Here is a 20,888-nt window from a genome sequence, read left to right on the forward strand (position 1 = left end):
AAATAATTCCAGTGATTTGGAAGGTTTACATTTGAAAAGAGGGAAAAAAAGAGCCATCAGATATTATGAAACCAATTCCATTTCCATCATCCAGACTTAGCTTGAATACCTCCAATAAAGTAGAGCTCATCACTACACAAGGCAGGATGTTCTATTTTCAAACAATTGTCATTGTCAGAATGTTCTCATGGTGAGTCAAAAGCTGTTTTCCTATAAATTGAATGTGTTAAAAAGAATAACTGAGGATTAGCTTAAATTGAATATAATTGGTGAGTGATTTCACTGGTCTGAGTACTCCCTTCATTGGTGCTGGTAGCCCTCTAGGGTTTCTGATCCTGTGCAACTAATCCTGTGCAACTAACTCTTGTTCAGGTTTTCCCATAAACCAATTAGAGAAGGATCTTATCCAATGTGCTGAAAGGCCACCTCTTGGTTATTTTAGTATCTAAAAGATATCTGTGTATCACACAGACCATCCATCTGTTTTCCTTAATTCTTGTGACATGACTTCACCCAGCTTCCTTTTCTGGTCATCTTAAACTTTGATAATAAATAGCATATATACCACTTCACCACATGATGACATGCTGATTCTTGCTTACACCCACCATGTACCTTTCCATTGAACTTTTGGTGATTTGTCATTTTGGTTCTTCCAGGATTATATTGTTCCATGACTAGCAGCCACACAAAATTGCTGAAAAAATATTGGTATTAAGGCAATCTTAAATCAACATTAGAATCAAAAATAAAAGCAAAGGGAGAGATGTCTTCTAATGCTTCGCAAAACTAGAATTAAACTAAATGATTTTTAAAAGTTTTTGTGTTTTGAGATTTTATCTATCCCACATAGCAGAGGCATGTAGGACTAGGGACTGAGCCTGATTGGTCAGTCAACTAGCATTTATTATGTCAGCCACTATGCTTAGTGCTGAGGATAAATAGTTCCTGACTTTAAGGAACTTGTCTATATATATAAATATAGTGAAAATGTAAAGTGGGAGGACTAGCTAGATGTTGCAGTACAGAGAGAGAGAGAGAGAGAGAGAGAGAGAGAGAGAGAGAGAGAGAGTGAGTACTAGCTCTGGAGTCAGAAGATCCTAAGTTCAAATCCAGCCTCAGATACTTAACACTTACTAGCTATGTGATCCTGGCAAGTCACTTAACCTCAATTGCTTAGTCAACCAAAAAAGAAAAAGAAAGAAAAAAACAAAGAAACAAAGAAAATGGAAAGTTGCTATCTATATTCTATAACTTAATCTCAGAGAGTGCCAACATGCGTCTGTGGCAGGATTTGAACCCTGATTTTCCTTTGAGACATGCTCTCTAATACCCACATGATGATGCCTTTGCCTGCCTATCACAAATAAATATAATATTCTATATTTGCTTAATAAGTACTATATTAACAAATGCTATTGGTTGACTGGTTGATTTATAATGAAGAGGCAAACCTGTACCAAGTCATAGAAAAGGTTACCACACCAGAAGAGCTTTCTTGAAAGGAAAAATGGAGAAAATAAAAGGAGTGAAAAAGGACACTTATATGATAACTTTATTATATATTTAAAAGAATAGCAAATTTGATATAATAGATTTGAAGTTTTGTGTATAATTATATTTTTATGTTATAGAAATGCTTATTTTATTCCATAAATTAAAAATATAATATTATTTCAAATAGGGATAGGGAGGGACAGAGTAAGGCCAGACCTGGAGGAAGAACTGGGCACTTTCTACCCATTCAACCCTGTGATATATTTTAAGGCACTCATCTGGGTCACGAAACCCTTCTATCCCATCTGGCAGCATCAGAACCCTGCAGCCAACCCTCCCACTCACCAATTATAGCCAGAATGCCTCCCATTACTTTCTGAAATTTGAAGGGGCAAAAGCTGAGTCCCTGACATTCATTCTGGATGCAGGGGATGGTATTGGTGGGTAGTAGTAATTAGAACAGGATTATGCTGTTCAATAGTGAGTAGAATGAAATGTCATCAAGGGGCACCCCGGGGGTGCTAAGCAGTCCAGATCTAATAGATCCACCTACACAGTGGTAAACAGGGAGAAAGGCGTTTTTTAGCAAAACTCCAAATCTCCAAAGGCTAAGAGATTGAGAACTAAGCCTTGACATTGTCACTCACTAACAAAGGTAAAGATATAAGTGTTTTCCTTCTTGGGTACAGTGCTAGATCTGCAGTCCATAAGACCTTAATTCAAATTTGGGGACAGGTGAGGAATGCATACTTATTTGGCCGTATGACCCAGGCCAAATCACTTAAGATCTCTGTCCCCGACTCATAATTATCTTTGTATTTATTTATCTATATATATTTGGTTTCCCCCAGGTAGGGTGAGGTTAAGAGATCATTTGCTTGGTTTTAATTTTTGTTATCTATCACAAGTACTTGGCACATAGTAGGTACATGTTAATGTTTGTTAAATTCAATTCAATTGATTCATAGAGTCCTGGATCATAGAGCCATAAGGTACCCTGGAGAATATTTAATTTAACCCTTTCATTTTTTAGAGGAGGAAACTGACACTTTGGTGGAAAGCAGGGAAGTAACCTCCCCACCTCTAGTAAGCAGCAAAAATAACAATAAACTCCAAACAGGGGTGCTTATGTGAGTTTTAGAAAAGTAGAATACTACCACAGAAGCTGGGATTAGTAGGACCTGGGTTCAAATCTGGCCTCAGACACTAACTGTGTGATCCTCAGCAAGTCGTTCAAAACCGTCTGCCTCAGTTTACTCATCTGTAAAAATGATCCCGAGAAGGAAATGGTAAACCATTCCAGTATCTTTGTCAAGAAAACCCTAAATTGGGTCACAAAAAATCAGATGCAATTGTAAAAATCGTTGAAAAAATACCCTCCCTTCATCCCTTGGTGCCTCATCTTTGATCCACCACCCCATAGACACAAACACACATGCACACACACACACACACACACACACACACACGCAAGCACACACACAGTGTCAAAATGAAATGCAAACATTCTCCAGTCTCCAGCCTCAATTCTTTACTTATCTGGGCAGTCAAGCAAAATACAAAGACAAAAATTAAATATCACCTGCCTCAAGGACTTACATTCTAATGGGGGAAACAACAGGTATAATAGTAGTAGCTCTCATTTGTATAGCATTTTAAGGTTTGCAAAGCACTTGAAATCATTTGTTATACCCTTTTATCCTTGAAAACGTGGAAATATATAGATGATAGATATTAATATTATCACCATTTTACAAGTAAGGAAACTGAGGCTAAGTGATTTGCCCATGATCACAAAACTAATAAGTATCTGAGGTAGCATTCGAACTCAGATCTTCCTAACTTCAAACCCAACATTATCAATTGTTCCACTTAGGTGTCACGATTTAGACAAATCACTTGGTAAATTGTCTTAAAAAGTGGTTATGGTAGAAAAATTTACACAGCCAATCTGACAGTGATGAAGTTAGGATGTAAGAGACTCTTGCAACAAATCATGGCTCTGCCATTGTGTGACCTGGACTCAGCCATTTTTCTCACTTTTCAGTTTCTTCATCTGCACATTGAAAGGTTGGGCTTGGTAACCTCTGAGTTGGTCCAGCTTTCAATCTAGAATAGGGATGGGGGGGGGGGTTGTCCTTTAATTCTCCATACCTAATACAGTGCCTGGTACCATAATAGGCACTTAATAGATTCTTGTTGATTAATTAATTGCTTTACTGGAAGACTGTGCACTTGGGGTGGACCTATTAAAGTCTATAATTGACTGGTACACATAGCTTGGAGAATTCAGGGTCCTCTCTAACTTAGCCTAAGTAGGAAATGCTTTATGTAAGGGAGAAATCATCCACCTCCATCCCCCTTTTCTCCCCCCTTAGATTCATTGTGTGAAGAAAGGAACACACTGACTATAATAAATATGCCATAATTTAAGTCCAATTCTTTAGTTAATTATAGGTGGCTTACAGTGATAATAGAAGCTAATTATCAGCCAAATGTTTGTCTAGCTTTATATTTTGCCCCCAGCAATGTTCTCCACTGGTGCAAGCTAAGTTTTTCTTCTTGGTATTTTTTTTCCCCTTTTAGAGGAGCTTTTTCAGAAGTTTTCCTGGTAAAGCAAAGGGTGTCTGGGAAGCTGTTTGCCCTGAAATGTATCAAAAAATCTCCTGCCTTCCGAGACAGCAGCCTGGAGAATGAAATTGCAGTATTGAAAAAGTGAGTGTGACGGCCAATTGATTGGGTACATCCAGTGGAAAATAAACATTTCCTCTCAGACACCTTCAGCAGAAAGAACCAGAGTGGGATTGTAACCCAAGAAATCATGATCACTTTGATCTTTGCTCCAGCTATTCTATTCCATCAAAGAGTCAAATCAATTTAAACCAGAGATAATAGAATTTCTTGGGTTGGAAGGGACCCCAGGACATCTAATGCATCCTATAATTGATATGCAACTTTTTTTTCCCTTATTCGTCATTCAGAATCTGCTTGAACAGCTCCAATAATAGCTTCCACACTATCTAATAAGAGTAAACTATGATATTTGGGGATAGCTCTAATTGTTAGAAAGAATATTAAGTTGAATTTTGCTAACTTGAAATTTTCACCTAGAAGTAAAAAAACTTTTTTTTTTCTTTCATGGCTATTCAAACAACTTTTTTTAAAAATTCAATTGAGTGGGAAGCAAGATTAGCCATCATTAACCATTCCAGGGCTAGTCACTCATGTTTATCAAAGGGGCAATGGTGATGGTTGTCACTATTAAAGATGTCATTAAGAAGAATTGGAAATATTCTTGTAATTGGTCTGTATTTTTAAGAATTCTTGATGTGACCAGACTCAACTATCAATGGGTAAGACCTTGAGTTCCTCCTCAGACTCAAATAGAGCTCTTGACTCTTGATTCTTGAATCTAGAAAGTGAAGGATTCACAGACTTTTAAAACCAGAACCTTATGCCCCTATGCTAACATAATTATTCTGATGCATTTGTTTTGGGCTAAGTTTCAGATCTAGAGCATCTAGGCCTTCATTTAGTTTATAGTCAGTAGAATTATTGGAGACAGTATGGAATGTTGGAAAGAGCAATGGTTTGGGAATAGAGTTATGAGTTCTAATCTTGGCTCTGCTGCTTATTAGTGATGTGACCCTGGAAAAGTCATTATATCTATGTGTTTCCTACTTGTAAAATGAGATTCAAAGAGCTATGAATTTATATAGCTATAAATTTATAATAACTATAAAGTAATAATCCTATGAAATGTGAAGTTCTGTCTTCTTCTCCATGATGTCTAAATAAGAGTATAATATAGTTTCATGCCCATTCATATACTCAATGTCCAATTCCCTTTGGATGGGAAGTTCTTGTCTGCCTCTTCCACCCCTCCTACCCCTGGCTGTAATGTAAGCACATTCCTTCTTGACCTGGTTTTCATAGACAGTGAAGGTTATTTGACTCCTATCCTCCACAAAAGCATCCAAAAATGATTCATCCCTTGGTTTCCCTTAAGACTAGGTCATGGAATGTAGAATTTGAAGAGACTTTTTAAAGAATGTAATCCAATCCTCTCATTTTGCAAATAAGAACACTGAGTCCCAGAGAAGCTAAATACTTAGCACAGTGCTGGACACTGGTACTGTATAAATGCTTATTTCCTTTCCTTCTTTCTTCCCCACTAAGGTAATAAAAAGAGTAACTGGGAGGGGGGAGGAGCAACTAGGTGCCATAGTGGATAGAGTACCAATTCTGGAATAAGAAAGACCTGAGTTCAAATTTAAATTCAGATACTTGACACTCACTAGTTGGGTGACTTTCAGCAAGTTCCTTAACCCCAACTGCCTGAAAAACAAACAAAAAGTAATTGGCCAGGCAAGAATGTAAACTTTAGCCTATTACTACAAATCCATTTTTTCTTCTATTTGATTTTAGGATAAAAGTTTCCATGGACATAGTGTGATAAAAGGGAAAGGGGAGGAGATCATATCATGTGGACATTTTGTGTAGGTCCCCAGCCTGTTATGAAAACTACATAAACATTTTGTTCTCGAAGCTGTAACGAGAATGGGATTATGGGAGCTTTATCTCTGGGGATTGACATTTTAAGGGCTTGCTTCCTTGCCTGTGGCAAGAAGGTCCAGACCAGACCATTGACTATGGTTTAGCTAACCTTGTGCAATGTGCCACTCTTGAAAGTCCCACTTGTCTCTCCTCATCTACCTTTCCACTTCACAATGACCTGCTGCCTCCCTCTCTGCCTCTTACTGAACATTCATTTGGTTAAGAGTCATCAGCATCATCACCCTGGCTAAGATCAAACTTTCTGGGAGACAGGGTTTCCCTTGTGCCTGAGTGATTTAACCTGACTAGAATGGACTGCTCTTGATCCTCTATTTCTATCCACCCCCCAACTCCGACCTTTCAGCTAAATTTGCCATAGGTACTCCATGCTCAGCAATCCAAATGCTATGGTTGTATCTCCGCAGTTCCCTAGGAGGAAAAAAAAAATAGAAAGCTAATCGAATTGGGTCTATTTGTTTTCTATGGACAACATAAATCTTTCTCCATTTGAACTGACCTCTTTTATTCTTTGCAGAATCAAGCATGAAAATATTGTAACCCTAGAAGATATCTATGAGAGCTCCACTCATTACTACCTGGTCATGCAACTGTAAGTGAACAGGGTCCTTGATCCTCTGCAGAGCCCTCGGGTGGGATGGAGGAAGATCTGCCTCTGGAAGCCATCACAGAATATGGGAGCGGGTGGAAGGAGACAGAGGATTCTGTAGTTAGAGCAAGCAAAGGAAACTTAAAGCTCTTTAAAGTGATTCACTGATCCCATCTGTGATGTTCTTCTCAATCTATAAAATGAAAATAATACCCCATTAGAAAGGTCCTCGTGTCACTGGCCCATGTAAATGCCAATTGAGTGGTGCCTGCTAGGATTTGGACTGTGCCCAGACCTCGATCTGATCAGTAGGCAGAAATGGCTTTCTATTTATAAAACTCCCCCTTTGCCTGCTCCCATCTTGATTTCACCATCCCAGCATGGCTGAGTATATGTGTTTCTGACTGATGACACAGCTCCCTCTTCCCTCTCTGACACCTGGCAACTTTAATGAGCCAGCTCAGGCCCAAGTAGCCTATTAAATCCTGGACTCACTAGGGGCTCAGCAAAAAAGGCGGGATCAGGCTTCAGAGCGAGAAGAAAAGAACTGGCAAAAGACCGGGAGCAATCCTAATAAGCAAATCCAGATGAGCCTAGTTCAGTTTTAATAAGCCTATTCACCAAGATAAACTCACAATCCATGAGATTAGGTAAGTGGAGGCAAGGATGCTTCCTGCCTTAGAGTCCTCCAGGAGAAGGGTTGCATCTTCCTGGCTCCTGCCAGCAAGAATTCATGCGGCACAGGGTCAGACAGTGTGGATTTATTTCCAAAGAGTTGTCTTTCCTTTGATCCCATCACCTGCCACATGTGAGTCTCAGACTTTAGAAAGAAAGAAATATAAGAAACAATTGGAGAATTTAGGAACTAATTGTCTGTTACCCTCTGCCCAGAGTTTAAAAGCACTGCCTTACTGCCTTTGATCTTTAGAACAGCCATGTGAGACAGGCAAAGTGAAATTATCTTGCTTTGCTTTACAGCTGATTGTTACTAGAGATAAATGGATAAAGATAGATACATCATACTTATTGTGTATCTAATTTATATTTTAATATATTTAACATCTACTGGTCATCCTGCCATCTAGGGGAGGGGGTGGGGGGGTAAGAGGTGAAAAATTGGAACAAGAGGTTTGGCAATTGTTAATGCTGTAAAGTTACCCATGTATATATCCTGTAAATAAAAGGCTATTAAATAAAAAAAAAGATAGATACATCATATATTACATGATATATGATATGTAAGATAGTTATATTACATATGGACATAATAAAGTCATCATATATAATATATATTTTATATTATATTTTTATCCCCAACAATAGCTATATTACAAAATCTATATCTAGATATATGACATGTATCTAGAAATAATCTCTCTATATATAGATTATATACAGTAATTTTTTACTTTTTTCATTTTAAGTTCTATAATAATATTTGGTCTTTTTTGTACTTTAGAGCTACAGGTTATAAAGGCATTATTAATTTTGTTTTATAGATGAAGAAACTGAGGCTCAGAGAGGGTAGGTGGTTTTAGCTTAATTTAACTTCATAGTCATGAAGGGGCAGATAAATGGTGCTATTATAGTGCATGGAGAACCCAGCCTGGAGTCAGGAAGATTCATTTTCCTGAATTCAAATGCAGCCTCAGATACTTCCTAACTGTATGATCCTGGAAACGTCCCTTAACCTGTTTCCCTCAGTTTCATAATCTGTAAAATGAGCTGAAGAAGGAAATGACAAACTACTCTAGTGTCTTTGCCAAGAAAATGATCATAAAGAATTTCACACAAGAAAAAAAAAAAGACAACAACAAAATGGTCACATAGCTGATTAGTCTCAGAGCAGGATTTACACCCAGATCTTCCTACTCCAAGTTTATCATTGCAGAACCCTACCTCTCTTTGTAAAGGCGTTGGGAACAAGAGGAGAAGAAGGGGGGAAAAGGTAACATTACAATTTCAGAAGGTTCTCCCTCTATTGAAACATCTTTTCCCACCCCCTGCCCTTATAGACAATCTTAGAGCAAATCTTAATAGCCTTCTAGGAGAGCTAGCTCAGGCAAAAGATTTAAACCAAAGAAAATGTACAATTTGATGTATCAATGAGGTATTCCCAGCATACCTCAGGTCACACCAGGTAAGTATCCAATTACTCTGCTGAGCTCCCTGAGGTCCAAAATCCCTATCTTACTATAAATCTACCCTTTATAATTCAGACTCCTTTCTCCACCACAAGAATATCTGTTCCTGAAATGGTAGGCTATTCAGCATCTAGATAATCCCTCAGCATTTCTTCCTTCCACTCTCCCACCTCATCCCATCTATCCATCTTCCATACAGAGTTTCTGGGGGAGAACTGTTTGACCGGATTCTGGAACGAGGAGTTTACACCGAGAAGGATGCCAGCCTGGTGATTCAGCAGGTCTTATCAGCAGTGAAATACCTCCATGAGAATGGCATCGTGCACAGAGACTTAAAGGTACTAAGGCAGGCAGCTTCTTAGAAAATGGGAGCTAGTGCCCAGAATGATGGCCCACACCTGTAATCTCTGCAATAAAGGAGGCTGAAAATGGTGGGTCACTTGAGTTTAGGTGTTCTAAACTGTAGTGGACTAAACCTATTGGGTGTCCACACTGCTTAGAATAAAATGCTAAGTCCTCAGGAATGAGGGCCTTAGGAGAGGGGAATTGCCTGAGTCAGCAACAAAGCATGTTGACCAGTCCTAAGGGCTCTCAGAGATAGTAGAGATGGGTATTTCAATGGATCATGTCCTCATCCCAGAAAAAACTATGACAGCAGAAATTAAGCTATAGGAAATACTCCTCAATTAAGCAATGAGAGATTTGACTTATAGTCCTGACTCTACCATTCACTAAATGTGTGACTAGTTATTTAAAGACTCTGTATCTCTTTTTTTCCTCATTTGTAAAATAAAAGTGAAAGAAATAGTCATCTCTGCCCTATCTTACCCCAGAGAATAATTTCAAGAACGAATTATATAATAGTCTTCTAAAAGCCGAGGTCTGGCTGTGGTTCTAAAATAATGGTTCTAGAATAATGAAAAATAAACTCTTTGGCTTGGTAGTTAAGACCCTCAGTTATTTAGATCCAGACTTACATCATCTTACTCTCCATCATCCCATTTAAGTTCTAGTGAAAGCAGGCTTCTAGATGAAACCTGCACTTGTCATTTTATCTCCCCTCTTTCATCATTTGAGCATTCTCAAAAGTCATTCCCCTATACTCAAAAGGGGTATTCTCTTCCCTTTTTCCCCTTCACACTTCTTTTTCTTCTGCTCAGATATCACCTCCTCCTTGAGACTCATAGGATCTTCAAAGTTTTAGAGGTTAAGCTCTGGAGGAATCTTAGAGATCACTGAGTCCACTCCCGTAATTTTGCTGTGGAGGGAACTGAGCTTTAAAGATTAAATGACTTTTCCATAATTACATAGCTAGTGAGGATGATAAGCAGGTTTTAGACTCAAGTGTTCCTGACAAAATGGTGTTCCTTTCTGAGAACTGCTATGACTGACCCATGCTGCCTCTTATTTTTTCATCCCACCCCACCTTACCATTCATCTCCCAATAGCTATAACTGCTTTCTCAGTCCTCAAATTTTCCTAGAGCACTGTTATTTTATTTTTCCTCATCTTATTCTATACCTTTTATTATACTTAACTGTACTTAGACTTTATCCACCCCAACTGAACCTTTCTTGTTCTTGTCTTCAAATGCTCCAGCTTTTGACCCAATCTCATGTGTAACATGGTGCATTGGAAGAAATGCAGGACTTGGAAGCAAGATATCCATGTTCAAATTCAAACCCTGTGTTGGATAATTAACCTCTATGAATTTCAATTTCTTCTTCTATTAGAGCCATAATATTTGTATTCTCCATCTTAAGGGACTATTGAGGACCCCCCGTCTCACAAAATTAAAAATGACCTAGAAATGTGTTTTACTTGGTGGATAATCAATACATATTCAATTGATGAGGCTTGTAAGAATGCTTTGAAAAATATAAAGTGAAAACAAAACTCAAAGTCAAACAAGAACAACAATCTATTGATCAATAAGCATTTTATTAAGTGCCTACTTGATACCAGGAACTATGCTAGGCATTTTATAGATGTTATGTCATTTGATCCTTACAATAATCCTGGAAGATAGGTATTAATATTATTCCCATTTTATAGTCAAGGAAGAGAAAAGTTAAATAATTTCCCCAGGATGACCAGCTAATACCTGAGACTGAATTTGATCTCAGGTTTTTCTGACTCCAAGCCAAGTATTGTATATACTGCTTTACCTACTTGCCTTTACACCAGACCAATTCCTTATGGGAACTCTTTTTATAATTTCTTTTAATCTTGAGAGACAATTGGGATTGTGACTTGCCCAGGATCACACAGCTAATAAGTAAATTAAGTGTCTGAGGCCAGATTTGAACTCTGGTGCTCTTTACTGAAGGGCTGGTGTCATCTAGCTATTTCATCTGGGGCCATCTCCAGTCATCTTGATCTATATCTTGCCACTGGATCCAGATGGCTCTGGAGGGGAAAGTAAGGAAGGTAACTTTCACAGCCCTTCCTGACTTAAATCCAATTCATTTGCATGTCATAGCATCATCTCCCTGATGTCATAGTTCTGTTCGAGAATGAAGGGCAAAAAACAACAACAGGCTCTAGAAGCTCTCATTCAAAAGAGGGAAACAACTTGCAAACAATGATCTACATACAAGGTATATACAGAGTAGATGGAAGGTAGTCTCAGGCTCTAGCAATAAGAGGGAAGAAATCTAGAAATGCCTCTTACAAAGGGTAGAACTTGAACTAAGTTATGTTCAAGATGGTCAATGTTGTTGGATCATAAAGAATGAAAAGAGAAGAATATTATAGAATCATAGTTTTGAAACTAGAATGGAACCATAGAGACCATTTAGCCTCCTTTCATTTTCCCAACAGGAAAACTGAAGATCAGAGAGGTGAAGTGATTGCCCATGATAACCCAACAAAAGTTAATGAAGACCCTTTGATTCCGAATCCAGCACTCTTTCAATTAACTGCATAATTCTGCAAGTCATCTGATTCATTCCTATGCCATTGGGCAGAATTAATCTTGACCTCATTTCCCCACTCATACCTTAAAACTAATGATAACATAGTCTAGAGAGAAAAATTCCACAGCTTTTTTTTTTAGCCCCAAACATCAGGGCTTTATAACTGTCTCTCCCAACTGTTTTGATAATTCAGTCCCACATCGACCTTAATTCCATCAAGTTAAATCCAGGGGCATAAATTTAGATTCTGGGCACCTAAGAAAAAAATTATAGCTTCCCAATCCCTAAAATTAATTTACCATGTACCTTAGATTGGGGATCCTCTAGGAATCCAGTGTTTCTTTTGTGTTTCATGAGGATAGAAAATAGCTCTTCACCCTACTAAGCCAAAAGATCTAAAAATCATTGTTCACATACCCTTAAGTCTTTTTTTGAAATTTCCTCCAAACATTGATCTATTGAAACATTGATATAATTTTCATGTTTCTGGGTCATTTCTGTGTGGAGGAGGTAAGGAAGGCAAGCCCCAGTGTAGGAACTCAGCTTTCTGGCAGATCTGCCTCCCCATGGGATTATCAAAAGGAAGGAAAGGCATTTGCCTGAGATCAATTTGGATCTTATACCTTGTGATATCTCTCTCTTACTCCCCCTGCCATGTCCCTCCTACAGCCTGAAAATCTGCTCTACCTCACCCCTGATGAGAACTCCAAGATCATGATCACAGACTTTGGTCTATCCAAGATGGAGCAGAGTGGTGTGATGTCTACAGCCTGTGGGACTCCCGGCTATGTAGGTGAGTCAAGACCAATGGAGAGGGGAAAAGGGAAAGAGATCAACCAGCTAGCAAAGCCCACCGGGAGCATATAGCAAATGTTCATTGTGTTGTATTGTATTGTATTTTATTGTGCTGTCTTGTCTTGTCTTGTTCTAGCACAGTCAGGAGCTGACCTGTAAGAGTTAATGCTTACCTCCCAAAAAAGGTTCAATTTAGCCAGTCAGCTAGTCCATGCTTCTCCAGACCTTGCCACATTGTTCCAAAACTCCGGATTTTTAGCTACCCTTTCCCAGAGTACAATTAGCATGACTCACAGCCTGCTGGGGGGCCTGTCAACCTATCTCTGTGATTTTGCTCAAAGAGCTGAGATATTCTGCAGTTCTCTCCTAAATCTTTATACCAATTTCTAAATTCATACCTCCCTTCCTCTCCCCATATAAAACTGGGAGATGGGGGGGAAGAGGAGGGAGGCAGAGGGAATCATTAAAAAAGCCACAGGCTCTAAAACTATAAAAGAGTTTGAAGTCTACATTTTCCATTTCTTCTCTTCCTCCTTAGAAGAGAGATAACAATTGCTGGCATTTAGGGTTTGCAAAGTTCTTTTACATATATTATCTTATTATCTTACATTATTATCTTGTGAGCCTTACAACTACATAATAAAGATTCCCAGGTATGGCTTCTGAACCTGAGAAAATTGGAGATATGGTCATAGACTCTTAGAGGTGAAATTTGTTCCCTTAGAGATTAATTTATCCAAAGACCCTCATTCACAAATGGGAAAACAGATCCAGATCTCTGGGACTCTTATTTGTCCACGGTCATATTAATTATTAATCATCTGTTATTATCAGAGTCAGGATTTGAAACCAGGCAATCTAATTCTACATCCGCAAATATCTTAAAGCATGGAGACTAGAAAGTATCAAAAATGGTCTCTCCCAGAAGCCTTTATATGGTTTAGTGTAAGTTTTCTGAGGACAGTAAATGGGAACAATATCTGTAATTAAAATTTATACTTTATGCACCATCCAACTCTTGGTGCATTCCTTTAGGCCAGGAGTCACCTGGCAGGGCCCAGTGTAAGTTTGGGGGAGGAGGAAGAATTGGTAGGAGCAATGACAATAGAAAGCTTCACTATGGAGTATTAATACAGAGTCCTAGCCCAGGAAAAAGGTACCTCAGGGAGAGGTACCTCAGTCCTCAAAGCATGCACAACATTGCCAGTTATGCATATCTATACACACCCTGAGATAGGAGACCCAGCCCCTGCCCTCAGGCACTCAGGGGTCTCCTTGTGGGATAAAAAAATCAAGTTCCCTTCTCAAGGTGATCTAATTGTCTGATTACATGAGAGCAAGTCCCACCAGGATATAACGTACAGAATACTTAGAAAACAACCTAGGGATAAGTTTAAGTGAATATTGAGAGACTACATTTGCATTTTGTGAATTCAATGTGAAGAAAGAAATTTTCCATGAAGCAAGGTTAACTGGACTCCTAAAAACTCTTTTCCTGAGCCCAGGATTCTGTTTCCCTTAACTGAATGTTTTCTTTGTCATAGCTCCTGAGGTATTAGCTCAAAAGCCATATAGCAAGGCTGTGGATTGCTGGTCCATTGGAGTCATCACCTACATTTTGTAAGTGCAGACTTTCTCTCTGGTTCCCCTACAATCCCAAGGGTCTGATATTCAATACCATCTTAGCCCACCAAAGCTTCTCTATTTAAAGCTTTCAACTAGATTTAAAAAAAAAAAAATGTCCCTGAGTTTCTTAGTTTAAATGCTTGCCTCTTATCCCTGAGATCCCAGAAGTAAAGAATCTGACTAGCTGAATAACAGTGAGAGCAAGACCTGGCTAACTGAGTTCTATGTCCTTCCTTACTTCATCTGCTCTCTTGATTCCAACCAAAGGTAGCCTTAAGAGGAATTAAAAAAAAAAAAAAGTGAGGAAAAAGCATTGCCAATGGTATCATTCTCTGCCCTCTGTGAATGCTCATCTTTTTCTCAGGTTCCCTAATAAATACACATACACAGAAATAGAGAGAGACAGAGACAGAAAGAGAGAGAGAGAGAGAGAGAGATTCTCAAACACTTCTTTTCAAATGTCCAAGGTCATCTCCCTTCCCTCATCAAAATATGATCTCAGACCAGTCTTCATATCCTTTTACATGGGTTTTTCACAGTGTCCCTCTTCAAGGGCTAGTAGAATTATATAGAAATCTTTAGAATTGGAAAAAAAAAAAAAAAAGACCTCAGGAGTTAGCTAGTCCAATGCTTTCATGTTATAGACGAGGAAACTGAGGTTCATAGAGATTAAGTGATTTGTCCAAAGTCACACAGATAATATATAGTGTACTTTGATCCTGATTTCTTATTATAGCATGAAAGATTTCCCCCTTTGGCTGAATTTGGATGAAATTCCTTTATAACCAGCAGATAGAAGAGACATTGGTTGGGAACACTAGGAAAGGTAGAAATTTTCCTGAGCTGTCCATGCCAGCTATTTCTGGCTCCAGCTAGTAAACCTTCTATGGCACTTATGTCATTCTTAGATTAGAAGCAGATGTCCCTCTGTGCTGCTCAGTCTCATGGCTCTCTACCCTCCATCTGAACAGTGCACATAAAGAGTGAAGAGAGGATTGATCACAGGGAGATGGCTGAGAATTAAGCTGCCTTTTTCTCCTGGTGCATGTTGCAGGCTATGTGGGTATCCCCCTTTCTATGAGGAAACGGAATCCAAGTTGTTTGAGAAGATCAAGGAAGGCTATTATGAGTTTGAGTCTCCATTCTGGGATGACATTTCTGAGTCCGGTAAGGTACCTCCTGCGTACATCAGTCAGCGGGAATAGAACTGCCAGTGCTTCCTCCTCCTTGTACCTCTAAAGTGTATCCATGGGGAACTACACTAGGAAATAGGACAAAGGAGCAATATATAAGGATCAGAGTCCCCTCTACCCCCCCCCAAAGATAGCTGGGCATCTTGCAATGCTTCATCATTTCAAAACCAAGGTAAATTCTTACCATCTTGAGTGTAGTCGGCTCCATCTCCCTGTTAATAGTCTATGCCCAAAAAATGGGGAGGGAGAGAAAGAGGAGGAGAGAGACAAGATGAGAACTTGTCAAGAGGGCAAAACTGAGCAGAGGGCAGTGTCCTGGGCAGGTTTGGCACAAAAGAATCTGGATGCCAAGAAAAAAGTATGCTATCATGCCAGGAGAAGAATTGGCTATAGAAAAATTATTCAATGTTGTGGAAATAACCCTGCCCTGGGGAGGATGAGCCCCAGATTATTGTCCAGGCTTTAACACTCAATTTACCCATTGCTTGACTTCATAAATAATTCAATCTCCCTGCCGAGATCTCAGTTTCCATAACTATTTAAAAAAAAAAGTGTTAGGTTGGCCAGCATCTATGGTTCCTGCCAATTCTGACATCCTCTGACTCAGTAGTCATTTAAGAAATGTTTGTTGTATTGAAAAAGTGAAGGATCAGACCTGAAAAGCACTCAGTGTTCATGTGGGCGTCCATGTGCACACGTGTACTTATGCATATGTTTGGACACGTGTGTGCATGTGTCAGCAGAGCTATGTGTGGGTGAGGTTCCTTGAAACCTCTCCTCTTTAAGTTGTTGATGGTAGATTGGGTTGGAATTTTTTTTCTCCCTTTAGATATTTGAAATTGCCAGTTTAGAAGATTAACTGGCTATGCATTTGCTCCCACTCACCAGCCTGGGATTCATTTCCATCAGTCATGAAACCTGCTTATGCTTTGTTGCCTCTTTTCTTTCTCTCCACAGCCAAAGATTTCATTTGCCACTTGCTAGAGAAGGACCCCAATGAGAGATACACTTGTGAAAAGGCCCTAAGTCACCCTTGGTGAGTGGGGTATAAGGTGGGCTTTCCTCTAAGCCCGAGTTCAGAAGCTCAGCTTTCAGAATTCTTGCCCAGCATTATAGTATAAAGTGTCTCACTATGTCCTAGGATCATAGACTGAGAATTTCAGAACTGGGAAAGACCTAAGACATCATTTAGTCAAACTTCTACCTGTGTAGGAATCCCTTCTATAACACAGCTGATAACAATCATCTGGCAGCTTTGGGAAAACCTCTACTCTTGGAGATCTATAATAGAGTGAAACTGTATTTGGAGTCAAAGGACCTGAGTTCAAATTCGACCTTTGCTGTTTATAATTTAATTGATCATAAAAAAATTACTCTCCCCAAGCCTTGATTTTTTTATCTATAAGATGAGGGTTTGACTAAAAGATGAGGGTTTCTAATTCTAAATCTAAAATCTTAAACAGACTTCTTCCTGAAACAGCTTATTCTTCATTTAGTTTCCTCTAGTTTTTAGGAAGTTTTTCTTTATATGAAACTAAAATCTGCCTTTGTGCAACTTTCACCTATCTTGTTCCTAAATAAATACTAATGGTGTCAAGTCAAACCCTTTTTCCCTGCCTGACAGCCTTTGGATATTTGACCATAGTCATTATATTCTCTAACTTTGTCTCAAGTTATTTTAACTAATCCTCCAACATCATGGGCTCTCATTCTCTTATCACCTTGACCTGATGCATCATAGACAAAAGATAGTGTCTATCAATACTCCAGAAGAGAAAAACCAGAAGATGGGGTCTTCAGAATACTATCTTTCTCTGATCCATTTCTGGAAGGCTTCTTCTCTCTTTCAGTCTACATCTATATACAGTTAAACTTTTTGCAACACAAGAATCGTTCTATGGGGCAACAAGAGATATGGAAAGTTGACAATTATATCTCATTTTAATTCACTGGTTTGGAAAGAGATTGACCCCTTCAGGTTAGCTACTTCTGTTGACCAAATGGATATGTAATGAATACGTTGCCAAGTGCATGCAGCAAAAACCAGTGTTATGGAACTCCCATTGGGAGTTTTGTGTTTGGTGCAGTGAGGGAGGTGGGGGAGGCAGAGGAGAGACAGGAAAATCAAGAAATTAAAATCTCCAGTCCCTCTGGGAGTTTTTACTCTAACTGAAGATGGAGTAGGAAGAGAAATGGTCAGAACATGAATGTATGAAATTAATTAGTATTTATAAAACCACATTTATAAAGACAAGTGAATATAAACTGAGCCCTTAGACATTTGTTTGCTCCCTGTTGCCTCTCACATCAGCCAAAGCTGCTATACTTGGATTTCAAGAAAATCTATAATATGGCACACCCTTCTTCAAACCAAGAGTATTTACTACTCCTCAAAGACATCTGATCAACACAAAGTTAGCTAGATGATACTGTGCCTGGAAGAATCAGGAAGATATGTTCAAAATCTACCTTATTCACGTGCAAACTGCATGATCCTGAAGAAGTCAGCTAACTTCTATCTTATTTTCTTTATTTGTAAACTAAGAGAGCTGGCCAATATGAGAGTGTTATTTGACTAGGCATTATTGCTATAAGACCCACCTCAGGGGATAAGATTTTGTCAATTTTTCAAAATAAATTTTTTTTGAAAAGCACAAAGAAACAGAGACAGAGAGAAAGAGAGACAAAGAGACAAAGAGAAAGACAACAGACAGACAGATACAGAGAGAGACTGAACTTTTTATTGAAAAGCATCAAAGGTCTCTTCCATTCCTAAGTTTATGATCCTATAGCATCCTCAATTTTGGTCAAGCTGGTCAACTCATTGTATGTCCCTAAACATTCTATGTTCACTCTTGCTGCTGTGACTTTACTTATCCTATGGTTCCCTGTCTTGAACGGAATGCCCTCTATTCAAATCCATCAGGGCTTGGTTAAGTCCCACCTCTGGATGTTAGAGCAAGAAGAGATCTTAAAGATACTTCAACCCTTTCATTTTGTAGGCAAAGGAACTGAAGCCAGAGAGGCAAAGTGATTTGACTTGGGTTCCATGGCTAATATGGGATTATAAATTCAACCCCTTCCCCGAAACCTTCCAAGTCCACTCCAGCCAATACTATAATTTCCCTGTTCTCTGATCTTTTATAGTATTTTGGCTACTTTTTCTCTATTTGTTTCATGTGTATGTCATCTCTCAAATTAAACCATAAAAACTTTGAGGAAGGGATCTCATCTCATCCTTCTCAGTCCTCCTTAGCATCAAGTGCAGGACTAGGCATAGATTAGATACTCAATAAATATCTGTTGGTTGACTGGTAAAAGCAGATGTGTCATATAAGAGAGTATATGACATATAACCTCTTAGAATAATAAAAGATCAGTGAGGAAGGCATAGCTGAGCTTGAATGTTCCTCAACCTCTCTTCTTGACTTCTTCTTTCTCCTGAAACTGTAGGTCACAGTTCTTCCAGAATAGGAGACCTCTGTGCTATACTTTCCTATATAAGGGAACCATAATCCCTACTCTACTTATAAGATACCACTTTAGCAGTGACACTCTTTCTGTTCTAACCCTGGTAGAATTGTCCTTCTTCCCCAATTCTGTGCAAGTAAAAGAAACGCCCACTAGCTTATCTCCATTTCTCTTTTCCTATAGGATTGATGGCAACACTGCCCTTCACCGAGACATCTACCCATCTGTCAGCCTTCAGATCCAGAAAAATTTCGCCAGGAGTAAATGGAGGGTAAGCTGACCACTTCGGGTGGTGGGCAAGGATCTTCCCTCACCAAAAAGGTAGAGAATTGATGTTTTTATACTCAAAGAAGACTCTGGAGAGGATCCTTTCTACCTTGGGGATTCAGAAAAACCATAATATCCTGAATTTGAATGAACTGTTGAGGTCATCTAGTTCCAATTCTATCCTAAGCATAAATTACCCCCCAACAAATGGTCGTATTTCAATTCTTCTACTCATGGGTACAACTTGTCCTCCTAATCAGTCCATTTCATTATTAGGTAGTCTTAATTATGAAGAAGGTTTTCTTAGTATTGAGCCAAATCAGCCTTTTTTGCTACTGTCAGCTATTACTTCTACTTCTTCCCACTGGAGCCAAACCCAACAAGCCTAGCCTTTCTGCCAGAGGGCAGCCTTTCATATACTGAAGCCATCACGTCCATAAACAGTTGGTTCAACAAGCATTTGTTAAACAGATGCTATTTGCTTAAATCACTCTGCTAAATACTAGGGCTACAAAGACAAAGGTGGAAGACTCCCTGTCTTCAAGGACTTTACTTTCTATTGTCCCTACTAAGTCTTTCTCTGTTTCTTTAGTGAATCTGTGCTTTCACTATCCAGTAAAACATTTAAAGTAAGTTCTTAACTCTCCTCTGAACACAATGTTGTTGAGATGTTTAAATCACATCTGACTCTTCAAGATCCCATTTGGAGTTTTCTTCGCAAAGGTACTGCAGTGGTTTGCCACTTCCTTTTCCAGATCATTCTACAGGTGAGGAAACTGAGGCAAACAGGGTTAAGTAATTTGCCCAGGGTCACTCAGCTAGTAAGTGTTTAAGGTCAATTTTGAACTCAGATCTTCCTGGCTCCAGTTCTATCCATTGTGCCATCTAGCTGCCATGATGAAGCTAAACTTACTGCTCCACACACTATACCCATTTCCTGACTCTGTTTTTGTACTGTCTCTCATGTGCAGAATGCTCTGCTTTCCCACCTTCATCTCTTAGCTATCCTGGCCTCCTTTAAGCCTCAACTCCAATCTCACCTTTTATGAGCGGCCTTTGCCCATCCCCTTCCTGCTAATTGCCTTCTTTCTGAGATTATATTACATCCATTCAGGATATCCCTTTCATAGACAGGTATTTACATACTTTCTCATTTGAATGTGAGCTCTGTGATGGCAATGATAGTGGGTTGTTTTTGTGTTTTGTTTTGCTTTTCCCAGCACTTGGCATGAAAAAAGCAACAAATAAATGTAGGCTTTCTTAAAGTTAGGTGCAAGAACCAAGAGATCATTGTACACAGCAACAAAAAGATTATCCGATGATCAATTCTGATAGATATGACTCTCTTCAACAATGAGATGATTCAGTGTAGTTCCAATGATCTTGTGATGAAAAAAGCTATCTACACCCAGAGAGAAGACTGTGGGAAATGAGTGTATATCACAACACAGTATTTTTACTCTTTTTGTTATTGTTTGCTCACATTTTGTTTTTTTTTCCTCATTTTTTTTCCTTTTTGATCCGATTTTTCTTTTTTTATTAAAGCTTTAATTTAATGCAAGGATAATTTTTCAACATTAACCCTTGCAAAATCATGTGCTCCAATTTCCTCTCCTTTCTTCCCACTCCTCCCCTAGATAGCAAGTAACCCAATATATGTTAAATAAAGTAAAAATATGTTAAATCTGATATATACATCATGTTTATTCCATTACCTTGCTGCACAAGAAAAATGAAATCAAAAAGGAAAAAAATGAGAAAGAAAATAAAATGCAAGCAACAACAAAAAAAAAAGTAAGAATGATATGTTGTG

At 38.7% G+C, this 20,888-nt stretch overlaps 1 protein-coding gene across 2 annotated transcripts in view; it reads left to right on the top strand.

The window, feature by feature from the left end:
• CAMK1G (calcium/calmodulin dependent protein kinase IG) overlaps nt 1-20,888 on the top strand; it is a 49,889-nt gene that overhangs the window by 24,000 nt on the left and 5,001 nt on the right. For both annotated transcript variants that reach the window (XM_003767661.3, XM_031937288.1), the window contains exons 3-10: nt 4,084-4,212; nt 6,590-6,664; nt 9,005-9,143; nt 12,393-12,516; nt 14,063-14,138; nt 15,199-15,311; nt 16,295-16,373; nt 18,992-19,079. In XM_003767661.3, coding sequence (XP_003767709.1) covers nt 4,084-4,212; nt 6,590-6,664; nt 9,005-9,143; nt 12,393-12,516; nt 14,063-14,138; nt 15,199-15,311; nt 16,295-16,373; nt 18,992-19,079 — 823 coding nt within the window. The remainder of the gene's footprint in view (nt 1-4,083; nt 4,213-6,589; nt 6,665-9,004; nt 9,144-12,392; nt 12,517-14,062; nt 14,139-15,198; nt 15,312-16,294; nt 16,374-18,991; nt 19,080-20,888) is intronic.

This window comes from Sarcophilus harrisii, chromosome 4 (genome assembly GCF_902635505.1).
Source record: "Sarcophilus harrisii chromosome 4, mSarHar1.11, whole genome shotgun sequence".
Lineage (NCBI taxonomy): Eukaryota > Metazoa > Chordata > Mammalia > Dasyuromorphia > Dasyuridae > Sarcophilus > Sarcophilus harrisii.